Consider the following 20,614-nt stretch of genomic DNA (forward strand, 5'->3'; position numbering starts at 1 on the left):
GTCCGACATGATAGAGTCAAAAAACAGTACACACATTGTTATCCTACAATTCTGTGTGGAAGTGAGGTTTTTGGCTTCTTAAATTGAGAAGAAATTAATTCGAGACTAATTGGTTAATGGTTTTGTTTTATTTAAACCTCAATTGTGTTATTTTATAAATAAAAAGCAAAAACAAAGACCCATCTCAATAATCAAATGAAGTCAAATTAGGTCAAATCTCTTCGTGCAAATTTCTCACGAACGAATCGACTCTAAGAGCATCACAGTTCATTTCAAAGAGCCGGCTCTTACAGCCATTTCGTTCGCGACCGACACACTGGCACTACTAGCAAGCTGGCACTACTAGCTTGCTAACTCGCTAGCCAGCGGTGGTCTGGAGTTGCTGTGGCGAAACAGTTACGTAATGTGATGTAAACAATGAATACTGGGACTGTAAAGGTGACTATAGGCGCGTTATTTCATGTCTACAGTCCTCTAATAATGTTTACAATCCTATTTAGAAAGTCATAAACAGGTTTTCAATGCCCTAATTATGAAACTATGGAACCTGGAACCAATTAACCGCCTTAAACAAGGAACGTACAATACAATGTCTAGTAATTAATTGGCTACAGACCCGACCGTGACAAGTGAATTTACACAACATGGGATTCCTTATTTATGAATGGAATATTTTCTAGTAGTTCAAGCATAGAAAACCTGTTTATGACCTTCTAAATACAGTTTTTAAAATTACTAGAAGCCTTTGGACATGAAATAATACCCCAAAAGTCACCCTGACAGTCCTGGTCAGACTTATTCCACCAAAGGCCACACTGAAAAATGAAAGGATGGAAGGGTCACTTTGATATTTTCTAAATGCTAATAAGTTATATACACACTATTTCAAGTAAAAACAGCATGTCAGCTTTGTGATATACTGTAGGTGAAAAAGTGTATTATGAATATGAACTTTGTTTTTCTTTCCCATTTTTTTCCCCAAATATTCTTCTTAAAATAATCTTTCTTCTTAAACATCTTCTTTTTGTAATTATGACTTTATTTCCATCATTCTAAGGTTTTCCCCCTTAACATAGACTTTATCTCTTTAAAATCACAGCTATTTTTCCAGTTGTGCTAATATTATTTTTCTAATGCTTTCTAGAATTGTATTGTTTGAATGTGCTGTGCACTACAGAGGGTCGCCGGGCCGTACGTTAGCACTGGGAGTCATATTAGCGCCAAGTAGTTCTCTTATTAATGTAACATTACTGACACCTAGTGACCAGTGTAGAATACTACACATCATAACGTCTTTGAATGAGTCTTCTGAATGCCTTATATTTGTATTTTACTTCGTTTAGCCATTTTTGTGCTTAAGAATGCTTCATTTAGGCAAAACAATACATGCAATTTGCTTAAATGCGCATATTTTTGCCTGATAGGCCATAGTCAACCATGAAACAGCAGGATTTATGAAATATATGAAGTCACAAAATTGGACGAGCAAAGTGACGAGGGATTACGGTATTGAAATAAAAAAAAACAAGCACACCAGAGAAATACCAGAAGAGATATATTTTTCTTGAAAAACACAGGTCTATGTACAAAAATAGCAACTTCCACCATGTTTACAATCCACTATGTTGTTGGATCAAGTCATGTGACAGCATGAACAAAACAAAACACATCTGAGTACACACCACAGGGAGAAAGAACGCATTCAGAAGACATGTTGTGAGAAAACGTGTGCCAAACAAAGTGATTCATTCATTCCTTACGACAGGCGTGTCCAAGCTTTTTCCACCCAGGCGGGTTGGGGAACTTTTTATATATTTTTTTTTCAATTTTGTAAAAAGGCTTAAAAAAAACTTAGAAGTATCAACAATTGAGCCTTTTCTCTTTACATTGCACCATTGCAGCTTATTTTCAGCTTAATTTTGAAGTGTACCAAATAAAAAACAAGCCACTTACAGTAGGATTTGTTCCGCATTTGTCGCGGAACCTTTCGACATTTTAGGTGGCGCATTTGGGAACCCCTGAAAAACCGCAGTGTTTATGGCATTTTAGGTGGATCATTGAGAACCCAAAGTGAAAAAAGCTGCAGGGGCTGTTAAAAGTTGCAAAACATGAAGTAAATTCCAACAAAAAGTGGTACAGTGACTTTAAAAAAACAGAAAAAAAGTGTGTTGAGTGCATGTTCGGAGATGTGTGCATGTTAAATACATCACGTCACATGATGTTACCAGGCCAGAGAAGCACACGCGTGTCTCTGAAGTAAAATCAGTGTTTTGTCTTTCCAAACACGACTAAAACACGTGATCCCACCAAGCAGTGGAGTCAGTCTCGTACTTTTCGGCACCCAAATGCAGAGGCACATGGTACCGAAAGACAAAAATGTGCTTTTTCTTCAACAAAGCTTTCATTTACTGATTGTGTCGCCTGCATCGCTTGCTGGAAACGCGGCTTTTGCATGTACGGGTACGTACTCGGCAGCATCCAGCAGGGGGCGCCAGCGAGCCGTCACTCAAGTTGCCTCAATTCTGTCTGTCGGAGGTAACGGCTGTCCAGGAACGGCTGCTGTTTTTGGCGTGGGGGAGGGTGGGTTAAAGGTCGGGAAAGCGGCTCGGGTCCTCCTTGTAGTCGTTGGGGACGCTAAACATGGATTCCTCAAACTCGTCGTAGCGAAACTCCTGGAAAGTCACGGTGGCTGTGATGGTTGGGAAGACGGGGATGTCTGCAAGACGAAGGACAGATAGGACAAGAATGTTGGAACGGCATCAAAACGCTTTGGGCTGAAATCTTTTGTTTGCAATGTGAAACCTCCCGATGTCCAGTCTGGATGGATACTTTCTTTCCACGCCCCTTTGGTGTGTGTGTGTGTGTGTGTGTGTGTGTGTGTGTGTGTGTGTGTGTGTGTGCGTGTGTGTGTAGCTTTAATGCTAATGTGCTGTGTGAGTCTCTGACAGAGCGTGTCTCTCCTGTGAACTTTATCCACTTTTGACACATTCACTGCAACTCTTGACCAACGTGAGAGATGCCACGAGTAACACACAACAACGTAACAGCAACACTCATAGCTACGCGATGCTAAAGTGCTAGCATGACATTTTAACATCATGCTTGGTTAGCATACTCGCCAAAGAAAACCCAAACGATAAAGCTCCCATGTCGGAAGCGGACTTAGTTGGTAGAGCCTTGGGTGTTTTTTAAGATGTGTAGCGAAGCCTTTTGTTTGTTTGTTTTTGTTTCTGAAAAAGAGCTGTCTATAAGATGGTCCACGAAGGAGGTTTTTCCTTCATCCCGAACTTAAAAAGCGCAAAGTAAACAAGTGAGAGCGATGATAGATTAAGATCATTATTAGTGTTTAGGGACACATATGTACCATTTTATAACGCCACTAAAAAGCCCATTTTGCATACCAGGGCACCTTCACCAATGCCCCGCACCACTGAAGTCATCCTTTTGGAAATGTGTGCTTGTTTTCTTACCGAGTTTGACAGGAAAACCGGGGGGGAGTTTCATCTGGACAAACTCCCTGAGTTTATTAAAGTGCTTGAAGGGTGCGATCACCTCCAGAACATTCAACAGCCTGATGGAGAAGAAAAGACAAAGGTAGAGCTATACAGTATAGAACCACCAGTCATCTTCAATCAGAGTAACACGTCAGTGGTGTCAACGACTCCCCAAGCTTGAGGCTTCCGATGGCAAAGGAAAGTAACATTCTTTTTTTACGTACGAGTCGATGCTGAGAGGGAAGTCCTGGCTCATGGCGACGGTGGCCTTGAAGTTTTTCTTGCTCTCTTTGCACACCAGCTCTCTCCCCAGTTGAGGAGCTCTGCGGGACGACACACACGCCGGGAACACGTGAGAATGATTACCCTTGTCGAAAGGTCATGCTCCAACTCATCCAGCACGTGCCGCATCCTTTATTCCTGTACTCCTGGGTGTCTTATTCCGTAAACACCTGTCAAATTCCATCCTGTTTTTTTTACACGTTCAGCACGTACGACTGATCCCATTCTGGTGTCGTGTTGTATTTCCTTCATTAGCCGTGCAGTGATTGTCTATTTGTTGACTGATACGTACTTTCCGTAGTCAGCGGTGATGTATTCTTCCCAGGATGCGACGTTGGGTGAAGGCGGAGTCAGAGATTGTCTCCTCACGGGCTGAGAGACAACAAAAACACTTAAGATTCACGTTAGTTGTCAACTGCTGCAAGGTCTCACAACAGTGATTTGCACTCCGTGGTGGATGTACTTTACAGCATTTATTCTTATCATCAGCAACTACAGGAGGTCCTCGGTCTACGTACAAGTTCTGTTCCTACGACGGGAACTAAGTGATACCGAAATGAACTCCTACGTCACTCACAATGTACACACAACACATGAAGAACATAGAAAGTACAGTCATTCCAGAACTACTACAGTAACCACTAAACATTTACTAGCAAACGCCAGAACGTGAAACATCGGAACACGGACGGTCATGATCACCGATCACCTTAACACAAAAAGCCGCAACACCAAACGACGTCACACGAACCACTGGAACACAAAACGTCGTAACGCAAAACATCGTAACACGAAACGCCGTAACCACGAAACACCTCGACGTGAATTGTTAACATGAAATGTCGTAACGCTAAAATGCCGTAACCGCGGAACGTCTTTACGTGAAACGTCTCAACATCAAAAGTCGCAACACAAAATGTCGTAATGTGAAACGTCGTAGCACATTAAGGGGATGAAGCACTGCCCCCCCCCCCCCCCCCCCCCCCCCCCCCCCCGATAAGTCTAATAATCAGCTTGTCGTCGTTTCCTGATCCGACTCACCTCAAAGTTTTGATCTGTGAGGTTCCCTCCTTTGCTCAGACTCTCCATGATGGCTTTGTTCCTCAAGATGTCCTCCTCGCTGAGATGCTCCCGCCTCTTCCTCGACTCCAGCACCAGGCCGTTCACAGAGTAGAAATCCGCCACGAAGTTTCCAACGCGCTCCTGGAGTTTGGGGTGGGAGGGGGATGAAGTCATCAGATTCCCTTTGTCACCGTTCCAGCCATGACGTCGTGACAGATGGCACCGACCGTCTTGTCTTCTCTGAAGAGCCAACCGGTCTGTGCTCTGGAGAAGGTGATGGACTTGGTGGAGAGTGTGGCCGAGTAAACGTCGCTGCTCATCAGGATGTCCACTTCCTCCTCCGTCTCCATCTCAGACTCCTGTGGAGGTACGTCAGATGCGTCAACACGGGCGGGTCGTCCACGTGGGAACTGACCAGCCTACGACATCATGAAGCATAAACACAAACCTCGTGGTGTATCCGCTGGTAGACTTTCTGCTCGTTGTCCAGCACCACAAAAGACTCCGAAGGGACGGCGTTGCCGTTGAAGATGAAGCTCAGGTCACCGCGCTGACACTTCATGTCCGTGAAGTCTATCAAGGTGGTGTCCAGTCTGCGGACATCCACAGCATCTTACTGGGACGTTTACACTCTGATGGTCTCGCAGAAAAAAAACACTCTCTTCACCCGCATCAAGGTTTTGTTCTCCGCCTCCAAGTCCCTTTTCATTTGCTTGACCTACTTTGTCTTCACACAGCGTTTACTGCACACGCGGCTTCACTGCGTTTATATTCCATGAACATGTGGACATGTGAACACTGTGGCCTCACCGAGATCCACATACTGAAAAATGAAAGGATGCGAGGGCCACTGATATTTTCTAAGATATGCAAAGACGTTATGTGTACGTTTCAAGGAAAAAACACTGCATCTCAACTTTGTGATACTATATGTGAAAAATAGGTGAAAAAGCACATGATTCGTATTCACTTCGGCCCTTGCTGGGTTTTTCCCCTCATTTTTTTTTTAATTTTCCAAATATTTCACTTTTCTTCTTCAATAATCTTCCTAAATTTTCTCTGAATATTATGACAATATTCCCATCATATTTTGACTTTATTCTTGTAAAATTTTCCAATTTTGCTGTTGTTTCCTTTATTTTTATTTTATTTTATTTTAGTTTTTCTTTGGACACCGCTGGCTTAGAACAATGTGTTGCACATCCTGGTCAAAGTTTAGGTCTTTTTTTGGGTAACATTTTAATTTCCCTTTTAGGAGGTATTGCACAGAGCTCCTCTAATAATTCATTCACTGTACAGTACCAGTCAAAAGTTTGGAGACACCTTTGCATCTAATTGAATGAGAAAGTGTCTCCAAACGTTTGCCTTTTGCCAAAAGTTTGGAGCCACCTTTGCATGTAATTGAATATGAAAGTGTCTCCAAACTTCTGCCTGGTACGGTATATGATTCCTTCTGAGCCTAACAAGTATTAGGACGTGTTCCACTTGCCTGATGTTGAGTCCCTGCTTGTAGATCTTGCATGCATCAGAAGGCAGAATTCTGGAGAGCAGAGGCACTGCAGGGGGGGGGGGATGCATTTACAAAGCACAGCGGTCCCCTCATACACCAGCAATCATGCGCAGCTTTACGACGTTTACTACATACAACCCTTGCCTTGACTCACCCCAACTTTGGAAGTCCCAGTGAAGTTCCAAGTAAAAGTCTCCAAGCTGCAGTTTGCAAAGTAAATGAGTGGAATGAATTTAGAATAATAAAGATAAAAGCGGAGTAGATGTGATCTCAGCCTTCTATTGGGGATACCACGGGATAAATGTCCTATGAGGAATAGTGTTACTGATGACTAGGTTGCCAATTTCATGGCTAAAGGTGATGCAGGACGACTCTTGCTGGGTTTCCAGCTACATTGTCCACTTTGCACTGCTTGTATTGTATTGTATTTGTACTACGTACCTCTTTCAGCGCAGTTAGCAACTTCGGCCTCTTCTCCTCCACGCTCTCTCTGGACTGTTGCTTTAATTTCCTCAGCAGCGCCGTTACTGAGCAACACAGAAAAACAAGACAACAAACCCATTTCATTAAATAAGCCACGCACACCCCCTCAACCCTGAGACACAAATCCAAGCATTTGCTTCAAGCCAAGATGGCACGAATGATAAGACTCATGACAGCAAGTATGCTGTAGTGAACTGAACAGCACTAGCAACAGCTTTCAGGTCCGAGATATCGTCATTTCCTGCGGTTACGCCATACGGCATCAGAGCGGCGCCAAGGGGACAACCCGCAGGGAGCAAAATGCTTGAGCATCTTCGAGCATAAAAGTCTGTTTAACAGGCCGTCTCTGCAACAAGGCACCCGCACATCCTCTGACTACTCGTATCCTCAATAGAACAAGGGTGTCCTAACTTTATCCAGAAAGGGCCACCTCATGAAAAATGAAAAGACGCAACTGTGCCATTTTGATATTTTGTAAAGCATTATGCTAACAAGAAGCTACAGTGGTGGTACAGTGAAGGTACAGTGTTTGCCCCCTCCCTGGTTTCTTTTTTTTGGCATGTTTGTCACACTTAAACATTTCAGATCCTCAAACTAATGTAAATATTAGTTGTGGGGTCTTTTGTGGCCTCTTGGATGACTTTTTCTCTTAATATTTGGACTTACAGCTGTTCCCCCCCCCACCCCATTTCTGCCGTTTTAAATTTCCAAATATTTCAAATTTCTTCTTGTAAATGACTTTATTCCCATAATATCATTTTTGTCTCAGTCTAATTTTCCCAAAATGACATTGATTTGTTTTGTTTATTTCTCCTAATATTCTGACTTTTTTTTTATTTCAACTTTATGCTACTAAAATGATGTGTTTATTCTTTATATTTTGACTTTATTCTTGTAAAATAACTAATGATTTTTACATTTTTGCTGCTGTTTTTTTTTTGGTTACATTATATAAAATGATATTAAAAAAAAAAAAAAAAAACAGTGGCGGGATGCACCTGGCCCCCGGGCCACATTTTGGGCACCCCTGCATTAGCAGGAATCTTCTGAGTGACATAACTGCTTGTGTGAAGTCAGGAGGGAATACAGTCACATGACTAAAAGAAATGGAGTGCAGTCATTGACGAACAAGAAATCAGCTGCAGGCTGTGCTCTGGAATGGAAACAGGAGCTGAGAACATTCAAAGAGCGCCAACTGTGGCACGCGTCCCGAAGCGACGCGCACAAATGACAACAATCCCTGTGACATTTAGCATGATAAGCCTTACTAGCGCCCTTACGTCCCCAACGACGCAAACATGTTGATCACGTTGTCTATGACCCACCAGGCAACACAAAATGAGCACAGACTTCAGACACACACACACACACACACACACACACACACACACACCACGGGATGAGAACATCTTTCTGACCCAGATGCCTAATGAGTGTGGACAAGCTCCAGCTGGTGCTCACCCTGATCCCCTCGCTGCTGAAGCCATCTGCTCCCAGATCACCCAGACACCAGGTACGGGAGAACCAGCCGGGACCACATTGGCATTCAAAGCAAACTCCCTCTCTTGACACTAATTCACACAGAGAACGCTTCCAACACTTCCTTGGGAATAATCAGGAGAGAGTTCAGACCGCATTGAGTCAGCTGAGGTCTCTTTGGGTTTGACTGGTGAACTGGCAGCAGCCCAGGAACTTGAGAACAGTCAATATTGACAAACGTCTCAGGTGAACGGACTGGGGTGGAGTGCAACTGGACGACTGGATGCAACCAACAGACAAGCCTGCAAATGCGTTGAAAATCATGAGCAATAAGCAGCTTTCATTTGAGTACCGCACGCTTGCTTGTCCTTTTCCATGGTGATGGACCAGCCTGAACGCCTTCCGTGTTGGTTGCACACTGGACACACTAAAATAACCCGCTCAGTCAATTCAGTCATTGTTGCAAATTTGGATGATTGACTGCAGTTTTCTTCATAACGAATCTTTGGACATTTCCTTTTCATAATATTATGACTTCATTACCACAAGATTAGAGATTTTTTCCCCAACCTAATTTTCTAAAAATGTACTTTTGATTTTGTTTGTAAAATTGTGACTTTTGTCTTAATATTGACTTTAATCTCTGGTTTTCCCCGTTTCTGCTTTTGTTGCTGTTTTTGTTTAATTTTCCGACTATTTAAACTGTCTTCTTGTAAATTTTCTTTTAGTAATTATATCTTTATTCCCATAATATTTTGACTCTTTTCTCGTAACATTGTAACCTTTTCTGCAACCCAATTTTCCAAAAATTACAACTTTGCAACTTTTGTTGTTGTTAGAATACTACTTTTTTCTCTTAATATTTTGACTTTATTCTCGTAAAATTACAGTAGTTTTTTCGGTGTCTGCTGTTGTTGTTTTTTACAATTATTTCAACTTCTTGTAAGCGTTCTTCTCGTAATTACTGTATGACTTTATTCCCATAATATTTGGACTTTATTTACGTAATATTATAACTTTTACACAACCTAATAATCAAAAAATTACAACTTTATTTTATTTTGCTCGGAAATTTGAGACTTTTTTTCTTGTTGGAATACAACTTTTTTGTCTTAATATTTTGACTATATTCTCGGAAAATTACAGCAGTTTTTTCTGTTTCTGCTGTTGTTTATTTACATTTCGCAGCTACTTTAACTTTATTTTTGTACAGTTTCTTCTCGTAATTATGACTGTATTCCCATAATAGTTTGACTTTATTCTTGTAACATAACTTTTTCCACAACTGAATTTTCTGCAATTTTGATTTTGTTCATACTTTTTTTTCTTAATATTTTGACTTTATTCTTGTCCAATTACAGCTGGTTTTTACGTTTCTGCTGTTTTTTTTCATTTTCAAACTTTTTCAGCTTTCTTCTAGTACATTTTCTTCTCGTAATTATGACTTTATTCCTGTAATATTTTGACTTCACGCAACTTTATAACTTTTCCTGCAACCTAATTTTGCAAAAATGCCAACGTAGTAATTTTTTTGTTCCTTATATTACAACTTTAAAAATATATTGATGCTACTATGTTATTTTTCCTCATAATATTACAACATTATTCTTCATGAAATGTCCCAATCCGATCTTCAGGATTGGATCGGCTGCCGAGCCGCTGTATTTTGAAATTGGATAATATTGGCTTCCGGTTGCCGTATGACGTTGGTAACTGTGGGCCACCCTCCACCACAGTAGCTGTGACAATGTGTCTCAGTGCTGCAAATTCATATTTGTAACAAAAGCTCATTATTAAAAAAAAAAACAAAACAAAACAAAAAAGGATCAGTAAAAATTGATCTCATTTGGCTTTAAACAGAGCTGGAGGTTTTTTCCGTCATTTTTCCTTAGGCTGTTCAGTCCTCTGGTGCCCCCCAGGGAAGGTGTACATCATATACTGCAGTAAATAAAGCGATACAAAAAAACCTTGAGTTTTGCAAACAGCCTCCGGTCCGATGCATCAAGTGCCATCTATTACCACTAATTAGTGTCTGTCACTGTCACACACGAGCAGCTCTTCGACGCGTCTGCCTTGAAAGACTGCAAGCTGGCAGTGCAGTAACGTGTAAAAAAGCCAACTTAAGGAAGAATCTGACAAACTTCCTGAATATAAAGCAGACGTGAGGAAACCACACTTAATCTTGTCCCGCTGCACCGTAAGTCTTGAACTACCAAAATGATTCCAATGGTTTCTGAAGCGAGCGAGTCTGTGCGTTCTAGTGATATACGGGTCATTACGGTAATCGCAGGACTGCGTCACGGCAGCTCCAGGAAGACGAGGCTGTGATGGAAAGCAGACTGGGGTAACTGGTGTGACGGAGAGGGACAAAGAAGCAAGCTTTCCATGCCAAAGCTCTGCAGAAACGTGACATTTTATATTTTGTGGGTGGTTTTTACCGTTTGGTTTTGTGTTTCGCTTTTGCTTGACTGCAAAACATCTTCTTATGTTCAAGATGATAGTCCAACATTTCCCGTGAGTCAAATCTACCCCTGATATGACCCGTGATACCATTTACAGTATTTGTCAGAAATACTTCCCTTTGCTCTCAGTTGGAATCCAAACTAGAAGACACGTGGCCGAGGTTGGTGAAAATGGAGGTTACGAGCATCGGTTAAAAATAACTTCTGAGCTTTCATAAAATGACTTACGCTAAGAATAGCCTGAGACTACAGTTGAAATCCAGCGTGCTGTTGGCAGATCAGTGCAATGTGGCGTTGACAAAGTGTGGCAGGCCCAGACAAACACACTTCTATTCCAGTCAAAGTTGCAGCCTCGAGCGCAGAATGCTGTCTCAGCTCGCACAGCTCCAACTTCATTCATATACAACACGGGTGGCCAAACTTGAATGCAAGAATGCAAGGGCTAAAGCAACACATGTAGCTTTTGTAATATGTAGAGGTTACGTATATATTTCAAGAAAAAACTGCTTTGGCCTATACTGTAGGTGAAAATGCCTATTAATAGTATCAACTTCACCCATTTTATGCTGTTGTTTTTTAGTTTTCCCATTTTAACTTTCTTCTCAAATAATCTTTGTATTTTGTTCTTGGAATATCATGGCTTTATTCCCCAAATATTTTCATTTTTTTTCCATAATACGAATAACTTTTTCCATCCATCCATCCATCCATCCATTTTCCTCCGCTCAACCGGTTCTGGGTCGCGGAGGCAGCAGTCTCAGTAGGGAAGGCCAGACTTCCCGGTCCCCGACGACCTACTCCAGCTCCACCGGGAGGACACCAAGGCGTTCCCAGGCCAGCTGTGAGACATAATCCCTCCAGCGTGTCCTAGGTCTGCCCTGGTGCCTTCTCTGGGCATTCCCGGAACACCTACCCAGGGAGGCGCCCAGAAGGCATCTGGACTAGATGTCACCTCAACTGGCTCCTCTCAATGTGAAGGAGCAGCGGCTCTACTCTGATCTCCTTCCGGATGAGTGCGCTCCTCACCCTATCTCTTAGGGTGAGTCCAGCCACACTACAGAGGAAACTCATTTCAGCAACTTGTATCCACGATCTCGTTCTTTCGGTCACGACGCAAAGCTCATGACCATAGGTGAGAGTGGGAATGCAGATCGACGGCTAAATTGAGAGCTTTGCCTTCTGGCTCAGCCCTGTCTTCAACACGACGGTCCGATACAGCGACCACATTACTGCAGACGCTGCGCTGATCCACCTGTCGACCTCACGCACCAACCTTCCCTCACTCGTGAACAAGACCCTGAGATACTTGAACTCCTTCACCTGGGGCAGGACCTCATTCCCTACCCGGAGGGTGCAATCCAACCTTTTCCGGGGGTCGCAGAGGTATGCTGGAGCCTATCCCAGCTGACTTCGGGCGACAGGCGGGGCACACCCTGTACTGGTCGCCAGACAACATATCGCCAAACACACACTCACATTCATACCTATGGACAATTTAGAGTGGCCAATTAACCTAACATACATGTTTTTGGAATGTGGGAGGAAACCGGAGTACCCGGTGAAAACCCACGCACGCACAGGGAGAACATGCAAACTCCACACAGAAATGCCCAACGCAGATTGGAACGCAGGTCTTCCCGATCTCCTGACTGTGACTGTGTGGCCAACGTGCTTAACCACTAGACCACCATGTGGCCACTTTATTCCCATAACATTGAATTAATTCTTGTTTAATTCCTGCTGATTTTTCCTTTTTTTTGTTTAGTTTTCCTGTGAAATTACATTTTCAGAAAGTGTTTGGGGCCAATAATAAACACGCACTTTGGGCACCCCTGGTATAGAAAGAGAAGTCATTCTCACTTAGCACCTTCTCCATTTGATGTCACGGTGGCTGTCGGGTGGAGAGGAGTGCCATCGTGCCATGGTGCTGCTAGAACGTGTCAGGATGCTGTCCCAAAAGACATCTCTTTACAGAACTTGAGGATGCAAAAAAGGTGTGAAAGATGAAAACGGAAGGAGGCGGTTGTCCATTTCCATTGACAGCAGAAGTTCCACTATTCACATTTCTATTCCAACCTTAATGTGCCACCTTGCCACAAAGGCTGATTGGAATCAGTGGTGTAGTGATTACTGGTAGACGGCTAAAAGTTTACCACCATTACAGAGCCAGACAGTGAGGGTGAGTGGTTTGAAGGTTGACACTGGGGGGCCTGCAGCATAATTGGCCAATGTGGGTAGAGAAAAACAGCCAAGCAAGTTCCTTTTCATCGGCACACCAAAGCGCTGGAAGGCATGCACAAGACAGGCTGGTACTGCACAAGTACTTTTTGGGATTTGCATCTGTTGATCACAACTGCGTTCACTCACTGAAGGTCCACAAATAAAAAGCTACATGTCGTCATTTCACCGCACGGCACGGTCGCAGCAATGCCAAGTCTGATACTTACTCATTTGTCTGTCTCCGTAACTAATAGCCTCTGCCAGGGGGCTCCATCCCTGAGCATTCTTCACCTTCACGGGTGCATTGTGGGCCAGCAGCAGATGGGCACATTCTGCACAAGGAAAGCAGTCATCAGTCCAGTCATACATTCACCCTGTAGCACACGTTGGCATGTAGGATATAGAAGATACATCAACATAAACCGAACGCATTGATGCAAATGCGCTAGCTCGACGTTCATTTACATTGGAAATCCCATATATGTGCTAGCTAGCAATTAGCATTAGCAATTTTACATGGCGACTTCGAACACAATGACAGCTAATTGAACATTACACTTAAGCAGATGATGCATAATAAGATAATAATACAGCCCAACAAGAGACAGGACTGACATAATGGCAGTAGCTGCTTCCTGACTACGGCAGTGCCCCGAGGACAAACTGAACGTAAATGCATACTCGCAAATGAGACTCATATAGAGTGATGTGAAAAAGTGTTTGCCCCCTTCCTGATTTCTTATTTTTTGCATGTTTGTCACACTTAAAAGTTTGAGCTCATCAAGCTAATTTAAATATTAGTCAATAACAACACAACTGAACACAAAATGCAGTTTTTATATGAAACTTTTTATTATTAAGAGAGAAAAATATCCAAACCTACATGGCCCTGTGTGAAAAAAAGTTAAAACACAACTTAACTGAGATGAATTGAGATCTATCAGTTTGGAAAAGGTTCTAAAGCCATTTCTAAAGCTTTGGGACTCCAGCAAACCACAGTGAGAGCCATTATCCACAAATGGTGAAAACATGGAACAGTGGTGAACCTTCACGGGAGTGGCCGGCCAACCAAAATTACCCCAAGAGCACAGCAACGACCCATACAAGAGGTCACAAAAGACTTCAAACACCATCCAGAGAACTGCAGGCCTCACTTGCCTCAGTTAAGGTCAGTGTTCATGACTCCACCATAAGAAAGACACTGGACAAAAACGGCCTGCATGGCAGAATTCCAAGACCAAAAGCACTGCTGAACAAAAATAACATTAAGGCCAGAAAACATCTTGATGATCCCCAATACCGTTGAGAAAATACAAAAGTTGACAAAAGTAAGTTATGTTGTTGTAAATGCTAAAAATCCAAACAATAATCCCTCATTTATCACAGTTAATTGGTTCCAGACCCCTCCGTGACAAGTCAATTTCCGGCATGTAGTATTTCTCATTTATACAGTAAATTGAGTATTTTCATTCTCCTGTTTACAACCTTCTAAAGATGTCTTAACATTATTAGAGCCCTCTAGACATGAAATAACACCCTTATAGCCACCTTTACACTCCTATCACACAATATAGCAGACATAATAAGAGAAAATATATAAAATATATAAGGCAGGGGTGTCAAAATTCTTTTCACCATGTGTCACATCACAGTTATGGTTACCCTCCAAGGGTCGCCTGTGACTGTGAGACCATATAAATGCATAACCACCACATTATTATTATTATCATCATTATCATCATCATTCATATCCTGATATACTTAGGTTGAATATCGATATACGATATGTATGCCCACATTTTTTAAGCAAAGTGACTTTAGACAAAATCAAAGCCAAATATGCATGTCAAGTTGTTTTATTAAAATAAATACTTCACATGAGGATCTTTTTTGCTTCATGCAAGATGCACATACAAAAATCTTATCTAAAAAGAGCCTCTAATATCAAGTAGGCCATTCTCTTTTTGAAATAAATACAGAAAAAGTACAAAACATAATCTTTTTATAACAAACCTTAACTATGCTCAAATCCTCAGCTAATAATGTCAGCAACCCAAAAATACTTTAAATTGAACAGTGGAATTTTAGGTGAACATTTGTAGAAGACACAAGCATGTCCTTACTTTGTGGCAGGAACACCAACCTGTCAGGTGCATCAGGCTTAGCAACTGTCTAACTTCCTTGTACAATTGTGGTAGAGCTTGTTGTGCTAAATCATTGTGATTGCAAAGCTCGCTGGACATTGCAAGTCCATGTTTTCAGCAGGTTTTTAAAAGCCATTTTTTCACTGTTGCAACAGGGACCATATCTCAGCAATGTGATAGGACGCCTCTTCATGGTAGCACACCACTCTGCTTTTCCTTTCATGAGGAAAACAACAGGAGCGCGCAACTTCACATATTCCTTGTATTGGATAGGAATTTGTGCCAAGTTTCAAGGCGATGAAAAAGATTTTTGTATGCTGAATTCAAAGTTCTTCCACCGCAGACGCTGTCGCATCAACTGGAGCCGCCAGGCTTCTGCTCCGCTCTGTGGAGTTATATGCACAAATGGCGAAAATGGTCCTATCTCGCAATGGCAAAGAATCCTTAAAAAAATTCCTGGATCCAGACAGTGTTCCGGATCATCCCCAAAATGTAATCAGTTCTTCCAGTTCCCATTACTGACAATTCCTGAAAGTTTTTATCCAAATCCATTCAGAAATGTTCAAGTTATTTTGAACACAACAAACAAACAGATAAACGTCATGATAATCGTTAGTTGCAGCCCTAGACCCTTTGGAACGGATTAATAACAAAAACCGAGGTAGCACTGTACTACATAACAAACTGTAGTACCACTCCGCTGTTGAAAAGGTCAGTGGTTGTTCTTGTGCTCAGTGTTCTGAAGCATTGCAAAGGTGGATGCTTTGTGATGCTATCTGCACTGATATCTGTCCTAGCTTCCTCTTCTGCATATCATCATTGCTCTCAGAAGCTATCAATATCATTGAGTGTATTTACAGCTACTGCCTGCGCCCCACTGGCTCTGTGAGATCTTTCTATCTGGGTGGTCTCTAGTTCATGGATTTAGGATGCGGCGTTGCCGGCAGATTAAGGTGACGGCAGCTGCGACGACAGCTTTACGTCAGCAAGTAAAACATCAAACATCTGTGCCCGTGCTTTGGTAAACATCTGGGATGAAGCAGCTGATAAGAGAGGTCAACGCTCGGAAAAGACATGTGCGGTGTGACGTCCGCCTTAAGCTTTTCACCTACATATGGCGCCCAATGAGTGTGTAATAATAATAATGACAACATTACGTAACCACCGAGAGGCATTCCTCGCTGAAACTGCTGCAGTTTGTGGTGCTTTTTAGTTGTACTAATATATTTGGGTCAACCATGTTGGGAATACTTTGTTGCTCATAATTTTTTTTAATAATGGTCCCTTTCGGGTGTTACGTACTTAGCATAATTTGACTGACTTTGCTCGACACTAACTGCTGCATTTTGTTCCCAGTACAGAATTTCTGCAGCTGGCATTGGTATTCCGTTTGCTCTGTCGGCGCTGATTCCGTACAAAGCGCAAAGGAATTCTGACTCAAATGATGATTTCCCAGGAGCCAAGGCAGCATTTATTCCGAGCTGTGCTTGAAAAGCACAAAAACGCTATAACAGATGAGTTCAACTGCATCACAGGAGCCCGGCACTGATGGGTGTGTTCTAGTTTAGCTGTCAGCAAAACTGTTATGCTAGCCGCACAATTTCCACTGATGAGTTTCTGCAGGTTCAACAGCACCTTAGCCAATTTTCTGAGCTTGATACGTCTGCATGCTATATGCAAATACATGCTTACGTATGGAGTTTATTGTGTTGTTTGGGGATTTCGGCCCACTTTGCACTTTAAATTTCGTGGCTCCGCTCTATCACGTTTTTTTTCCAAAATATATTCATTAATAAATGAAGCTGTTTCGTGGATGAATACGGCCTATTATTAGCCCAAATATTTAAGCACATTATGTATTTTTGCGTAATTAAGCATTTTCAAGCATTAAAAAATGGTTACATGAAGCAAAATACAAATATAAGGCCTTCTGAAGACGCATTCAAAAGACATTGTAATGATATGTAGTATTGTACACTGGCCACTAGGTGTCAGTATTGTTACCGTAATGTTCGGTGAGCCACACAAGCACCAGATTTGATCGCAGGAACAAAAGGCTTTTATTACAGGTTGGAATATTTCCTCACACGGGGGTAAGCAAAAACTCAACTCTGAACCCCCCAACGTCACTTCCTGTCCGCCCCCCACCTCAGCTCCCCCAGCACTGGAACACATTTACAGCAAAAAAACATGAGACAAGTCCTGTTTCTGTCTTACATGACTAATTGTCTCTTATTCTGTTTACTACATTGGGTATTGGGTATGATTTCCGCGTTAACGGAGTCACGGACGGAATTGGCAGAATAAAAACCAAATCTACTGTCAAACACAGACTCTCACCGAAATTGACTTAATGTGAATCAAATGCTGTCATTGTGAGGAGAAGGGGAAGTGTTTCCCTGGCGGACCGCTCAGTCGAGGCACCCGCGAGTTAAACATGTGGAGACGGCGACCTGAAACACCGGCAAAAGTTGCAGAAAACACTTTTAAACTTCACTCTTACGTAGTGTGAATGGAAGCATTTTTAAAATCACTTTCCTGCCTCCACGCTACAATTTTTGATATATCACCGTGGACTGACATTGCTGTCACACCTGGAACAAAGCATGCAATGGGTTGAGCATGTACAGTATGTCGTAGAACAAACATAAGAGCTTATGATCCCATTTCCACGTCACTTTTTCAGCTATTAATATCCAAGACTGTAGGTTGAGTTGAAGGGTGATAAATGCTTAAACCTTGCAGAGCTCTGCACTTTCTGTGCGCTCTTGTTCATTCATTTTTAATATCCATCCCAGCGGTCGGTGGTGTGCTGGTTAATAAAGATGCACAGACAAACAAAGGCTCTCCAGCCACACCCTGGCTACTGTATGATCTCATGCTTGTGTCCAATGTGAGCGTCCCTGGAGGACATGGCAGCAGCTCAGGCCAGAGACTGACAACCTCATTAGCACAATCAATTCCACAGCGTGCAATCCTTCACTCTGCTGTTCCAGTTCCATGCTGCACACCAGTGGAAGCGCCAAAGTAAAGGACCATTTGCTTGAATTGTTCCCTGCCGCAAAAAGGGCGGGTGTGTTTTTTCCAACGTGTTCAACGGCCTACTTGCAAAATCAAAGGGCCGGGGAATTCGTATTTGACACACAGTCCAGCCTCTGTGTGTCAGCATTCACTGTGCACACCAATCATCTGTTTGATTCTACAGCATCATCACACGCAGCTATGTGCACGAGCATCTGCTCAAAATCAACACAAAGGACAGACTTGATGTGAATCTTAATGCTGCCGACTCACCTTTGTGGCCCATCATGACAGCCAGATGGAGCGGGGTGTTTCCTGAAGAAGGCAGAAGACACAATGAGTTGCATTTCTCTCTCTTTATTTTTTTCCAAAAAGACAAAGAAAAATCAGTAAGTGGGTATTCTTATCACTCAGTCACTCACGTAACTCTTACTGCGGAAGTACAATTTGCTGCTTTTAAAGATGCTAGGAAATCCCAGAAAATACAGCTACACTCAAAACTTCCTGGCTCATGATAACACGGTTAAAGTGTGATTCTGCTACTGTTAAAGAGACTAGCAAATACAGTTTCAGACATATGTGATATCTTTTAGCTTGATCAGTTCATTTGGAGCTGTTAACACATACAAATGTATGTAATCCTGTCCTGTCATTTATCTTTCTGTTAAAATAAAACACAGCACAAATGGGCATATTTCACACATAGTGGCAAATACAGATAAATCCTGATTAATTAATTTGAAAACTGTGATTAACTTGATTACCATTTTTAATCATTTGACAGCGCAAGTAGTTACAATTGCTTTATGTGTGTAAAACTAAAATTGTAAACCTATAAAAAAACTTTCAGGCTGTTAGTTGGCAAAGAACTACAGAGACAAACGTTGATGACATCATACTTGCAGACAGGCGACGGAGCTGACTTCGCTTCCTGTTTCCATGTATTAGCAAGCAAACAGGCTGCTAACAAGGACATATTGTAATAAAAATACATTAAGAGCACAGTTGGACTTGTGCAGTGCATTAAAAACCCCACGGGACGCGCAACAAATTGTACGCTAACCAAGCCAAAAATATTGGCATACATTTTCGAAAAAACACGCTCACCGGGGCTCCACGCTCAGTGTGTTCACACTTGCCATTTTTGGTCTGGTTAAAACGGATTTGCCTCTCTTTTGGTGGGGATGTCTGGTCGCCAACTCGAGCCCGGCGCGTGGACAACCACTTTTACACTAATACGGTTCGTTTGGTCAAGCGTGAAAGCAGCCCAGGACTCAAAAGGGACTGTAGTATAGGCGGCTTGACAAGTGTGAACACACCCACAGTTACTCACCATGAATGTCTTTCTGGGATATGTTTTGGGTCCGGATCAGTGACGAAAGGCGTCGCACATCTCCATTAAACACACATTCATGGACCGGAAAGTCTTGTCCATTACTGACGATGGGGTTTTTGTTGTTGTCATTAATGACATCAGATGTTGACAGTGTGTTTGCATTGACGTGTTGGTTCTGCTGCGATGCCGACTTGACTAACTTGTGATTGCTAAAGATTCGACTCGCCCTGCTTTTGTTCGTCTTGGAAGCCGTGAACGTCCCGGCGACAGCCTCCTCTTTGTCGGGTTCCAGCAAGTCATCGTCCTGACTCAGCCTGTGGTCCTTCCGCAAGGATCGTATCTTCTCTCCCGTCATTTTTTTAAAGCGCTGACGTGAATGGAGCCGAGGGTGTCGTCGTTGCTGACGAGAACCCTCCGGGCCAACTGATGCGATTCGCCAGCTGGAAGTCTTCAGACAAACAACGTGAATAAAAGAACATGAAAGACGCTTAAAAGCGACGCTTTGATGTGAAAATCCAAACACTTAACTGCTTTTCAGTGGTTAGTGTAAAAAGAAAGTGCTCGTTATCCTGCCATCGCTGCTGTCAGCACAACACGAGCGCCTCTCGTTGACTTCGCCTGATGACTTCCGCCTCGAGTTATCGCGAGAGTTCAGCAAAGGTTACTAATGGTCACAGGCGGCAGGCCACCAAAACAAACCCATACATTTGTATGGGGGTTTTCTGAGCAATTAACTTTGGAAATTATTTTGCTTTGGCAGCCAAATTTACAGACAGTAGAATTTTAAAAAATGAAAGTAAAAAAACAAAAAAATGTAAAAAATAAAAAAAGATAGAATACAATAAAAAAATAAACGTACTATGTACATGATCAATATTTGTTTCTATATACATATGTATATAATGCAATTTACATACAATTTATATAAATAACAAATGTACAAGACTGACTTTTATAAACTATTACTACCTATATTTTGATTAAGTAATTTATTAGTAATTTAAAATCTGCAGTCTTTATGATGGGCATTTTTTAAGTATCACATCGAATGCTTCATTTAAAAAAATAAATAGTTGCAAGATATAGTATGTGAATCTCGTCTTCCCCCTACGGCACAACAG

General features: G+C 42.2%; 1 protein-coding gene across 5 annotated transcripts; it reads right to left on the minus strand.

Moving 5' to 3' along the window:
• Nucleotides 1-681: 681 nt before the first annotated feature.
• Nucleotides 682-20,125, minus strand: LOC129189006 (ankyrin repeat domain-containing protein 13C). 5 transcript variants are annotated; one of them, XM_054790222.1, is made up of 14 exons: nt 20,022-20,120; nt 19,491-19,941; nt 18,431-18,472; nt 13,220-13,324; nt 6,790-6,875; nt 6,503-6,548; nt 6,328-6,394; nt 5,287-5,431; nt 5,066-5,197; nt 4,818-4,979; nt 4,069-4,148; nt 3,719-3,817; nt 3,471-3,571; nt 689-2,716 (listed from the first exon to the last, which is right to left on the minus strand). In XM_054790222.1, exons 2-14 carry the CDS (start codon nt 19,846-19,848, stop codon nt 2,586-2,588), a joined length of 1,554 nt encoding a protein of 517 aa, XP_054646197.1. In that variant the 5' UTR covers nt 19,849-19,941; nt 20,022-20,120; the 3' UTR covers nt 689-2,585. The 5 variants fall into 5 exon arrangements, with proteins under 5 accessions (XP_054646199.1, XP_054646200.1, XP_054646198.1 ...); XM_054790221.1 differs by having other exon boundaries at nt 690-2,716; nt 19,491-20,125; XM_054790223.1 differs by lacking the exon at nt 13,220-13,324 and having other exon boundaries at nt 684-2,716; nt 19,491-20,125.
• Nucleotides 20,126-20,614: the final 489 nt, after the last annotated feature.

Source organism: Dunckerocampus dactyliophorus, chromosome 10 (assembly GCF_027744805.1).
Source record: "Dunckerocampus dactyliophorus isolate RoL2022-P2 chromosome 10, RoL_Ddac_1.1, whole genome shotgun sequence".
Taxonomy (NCBI): domain Eukaryota; kingdom Metazoa; phylum Chordata; class Actinopteri; order Syngnathiformes; family Syngnathidae; genus Dunckerocampus; species Dunckerocampus dactyliophorus.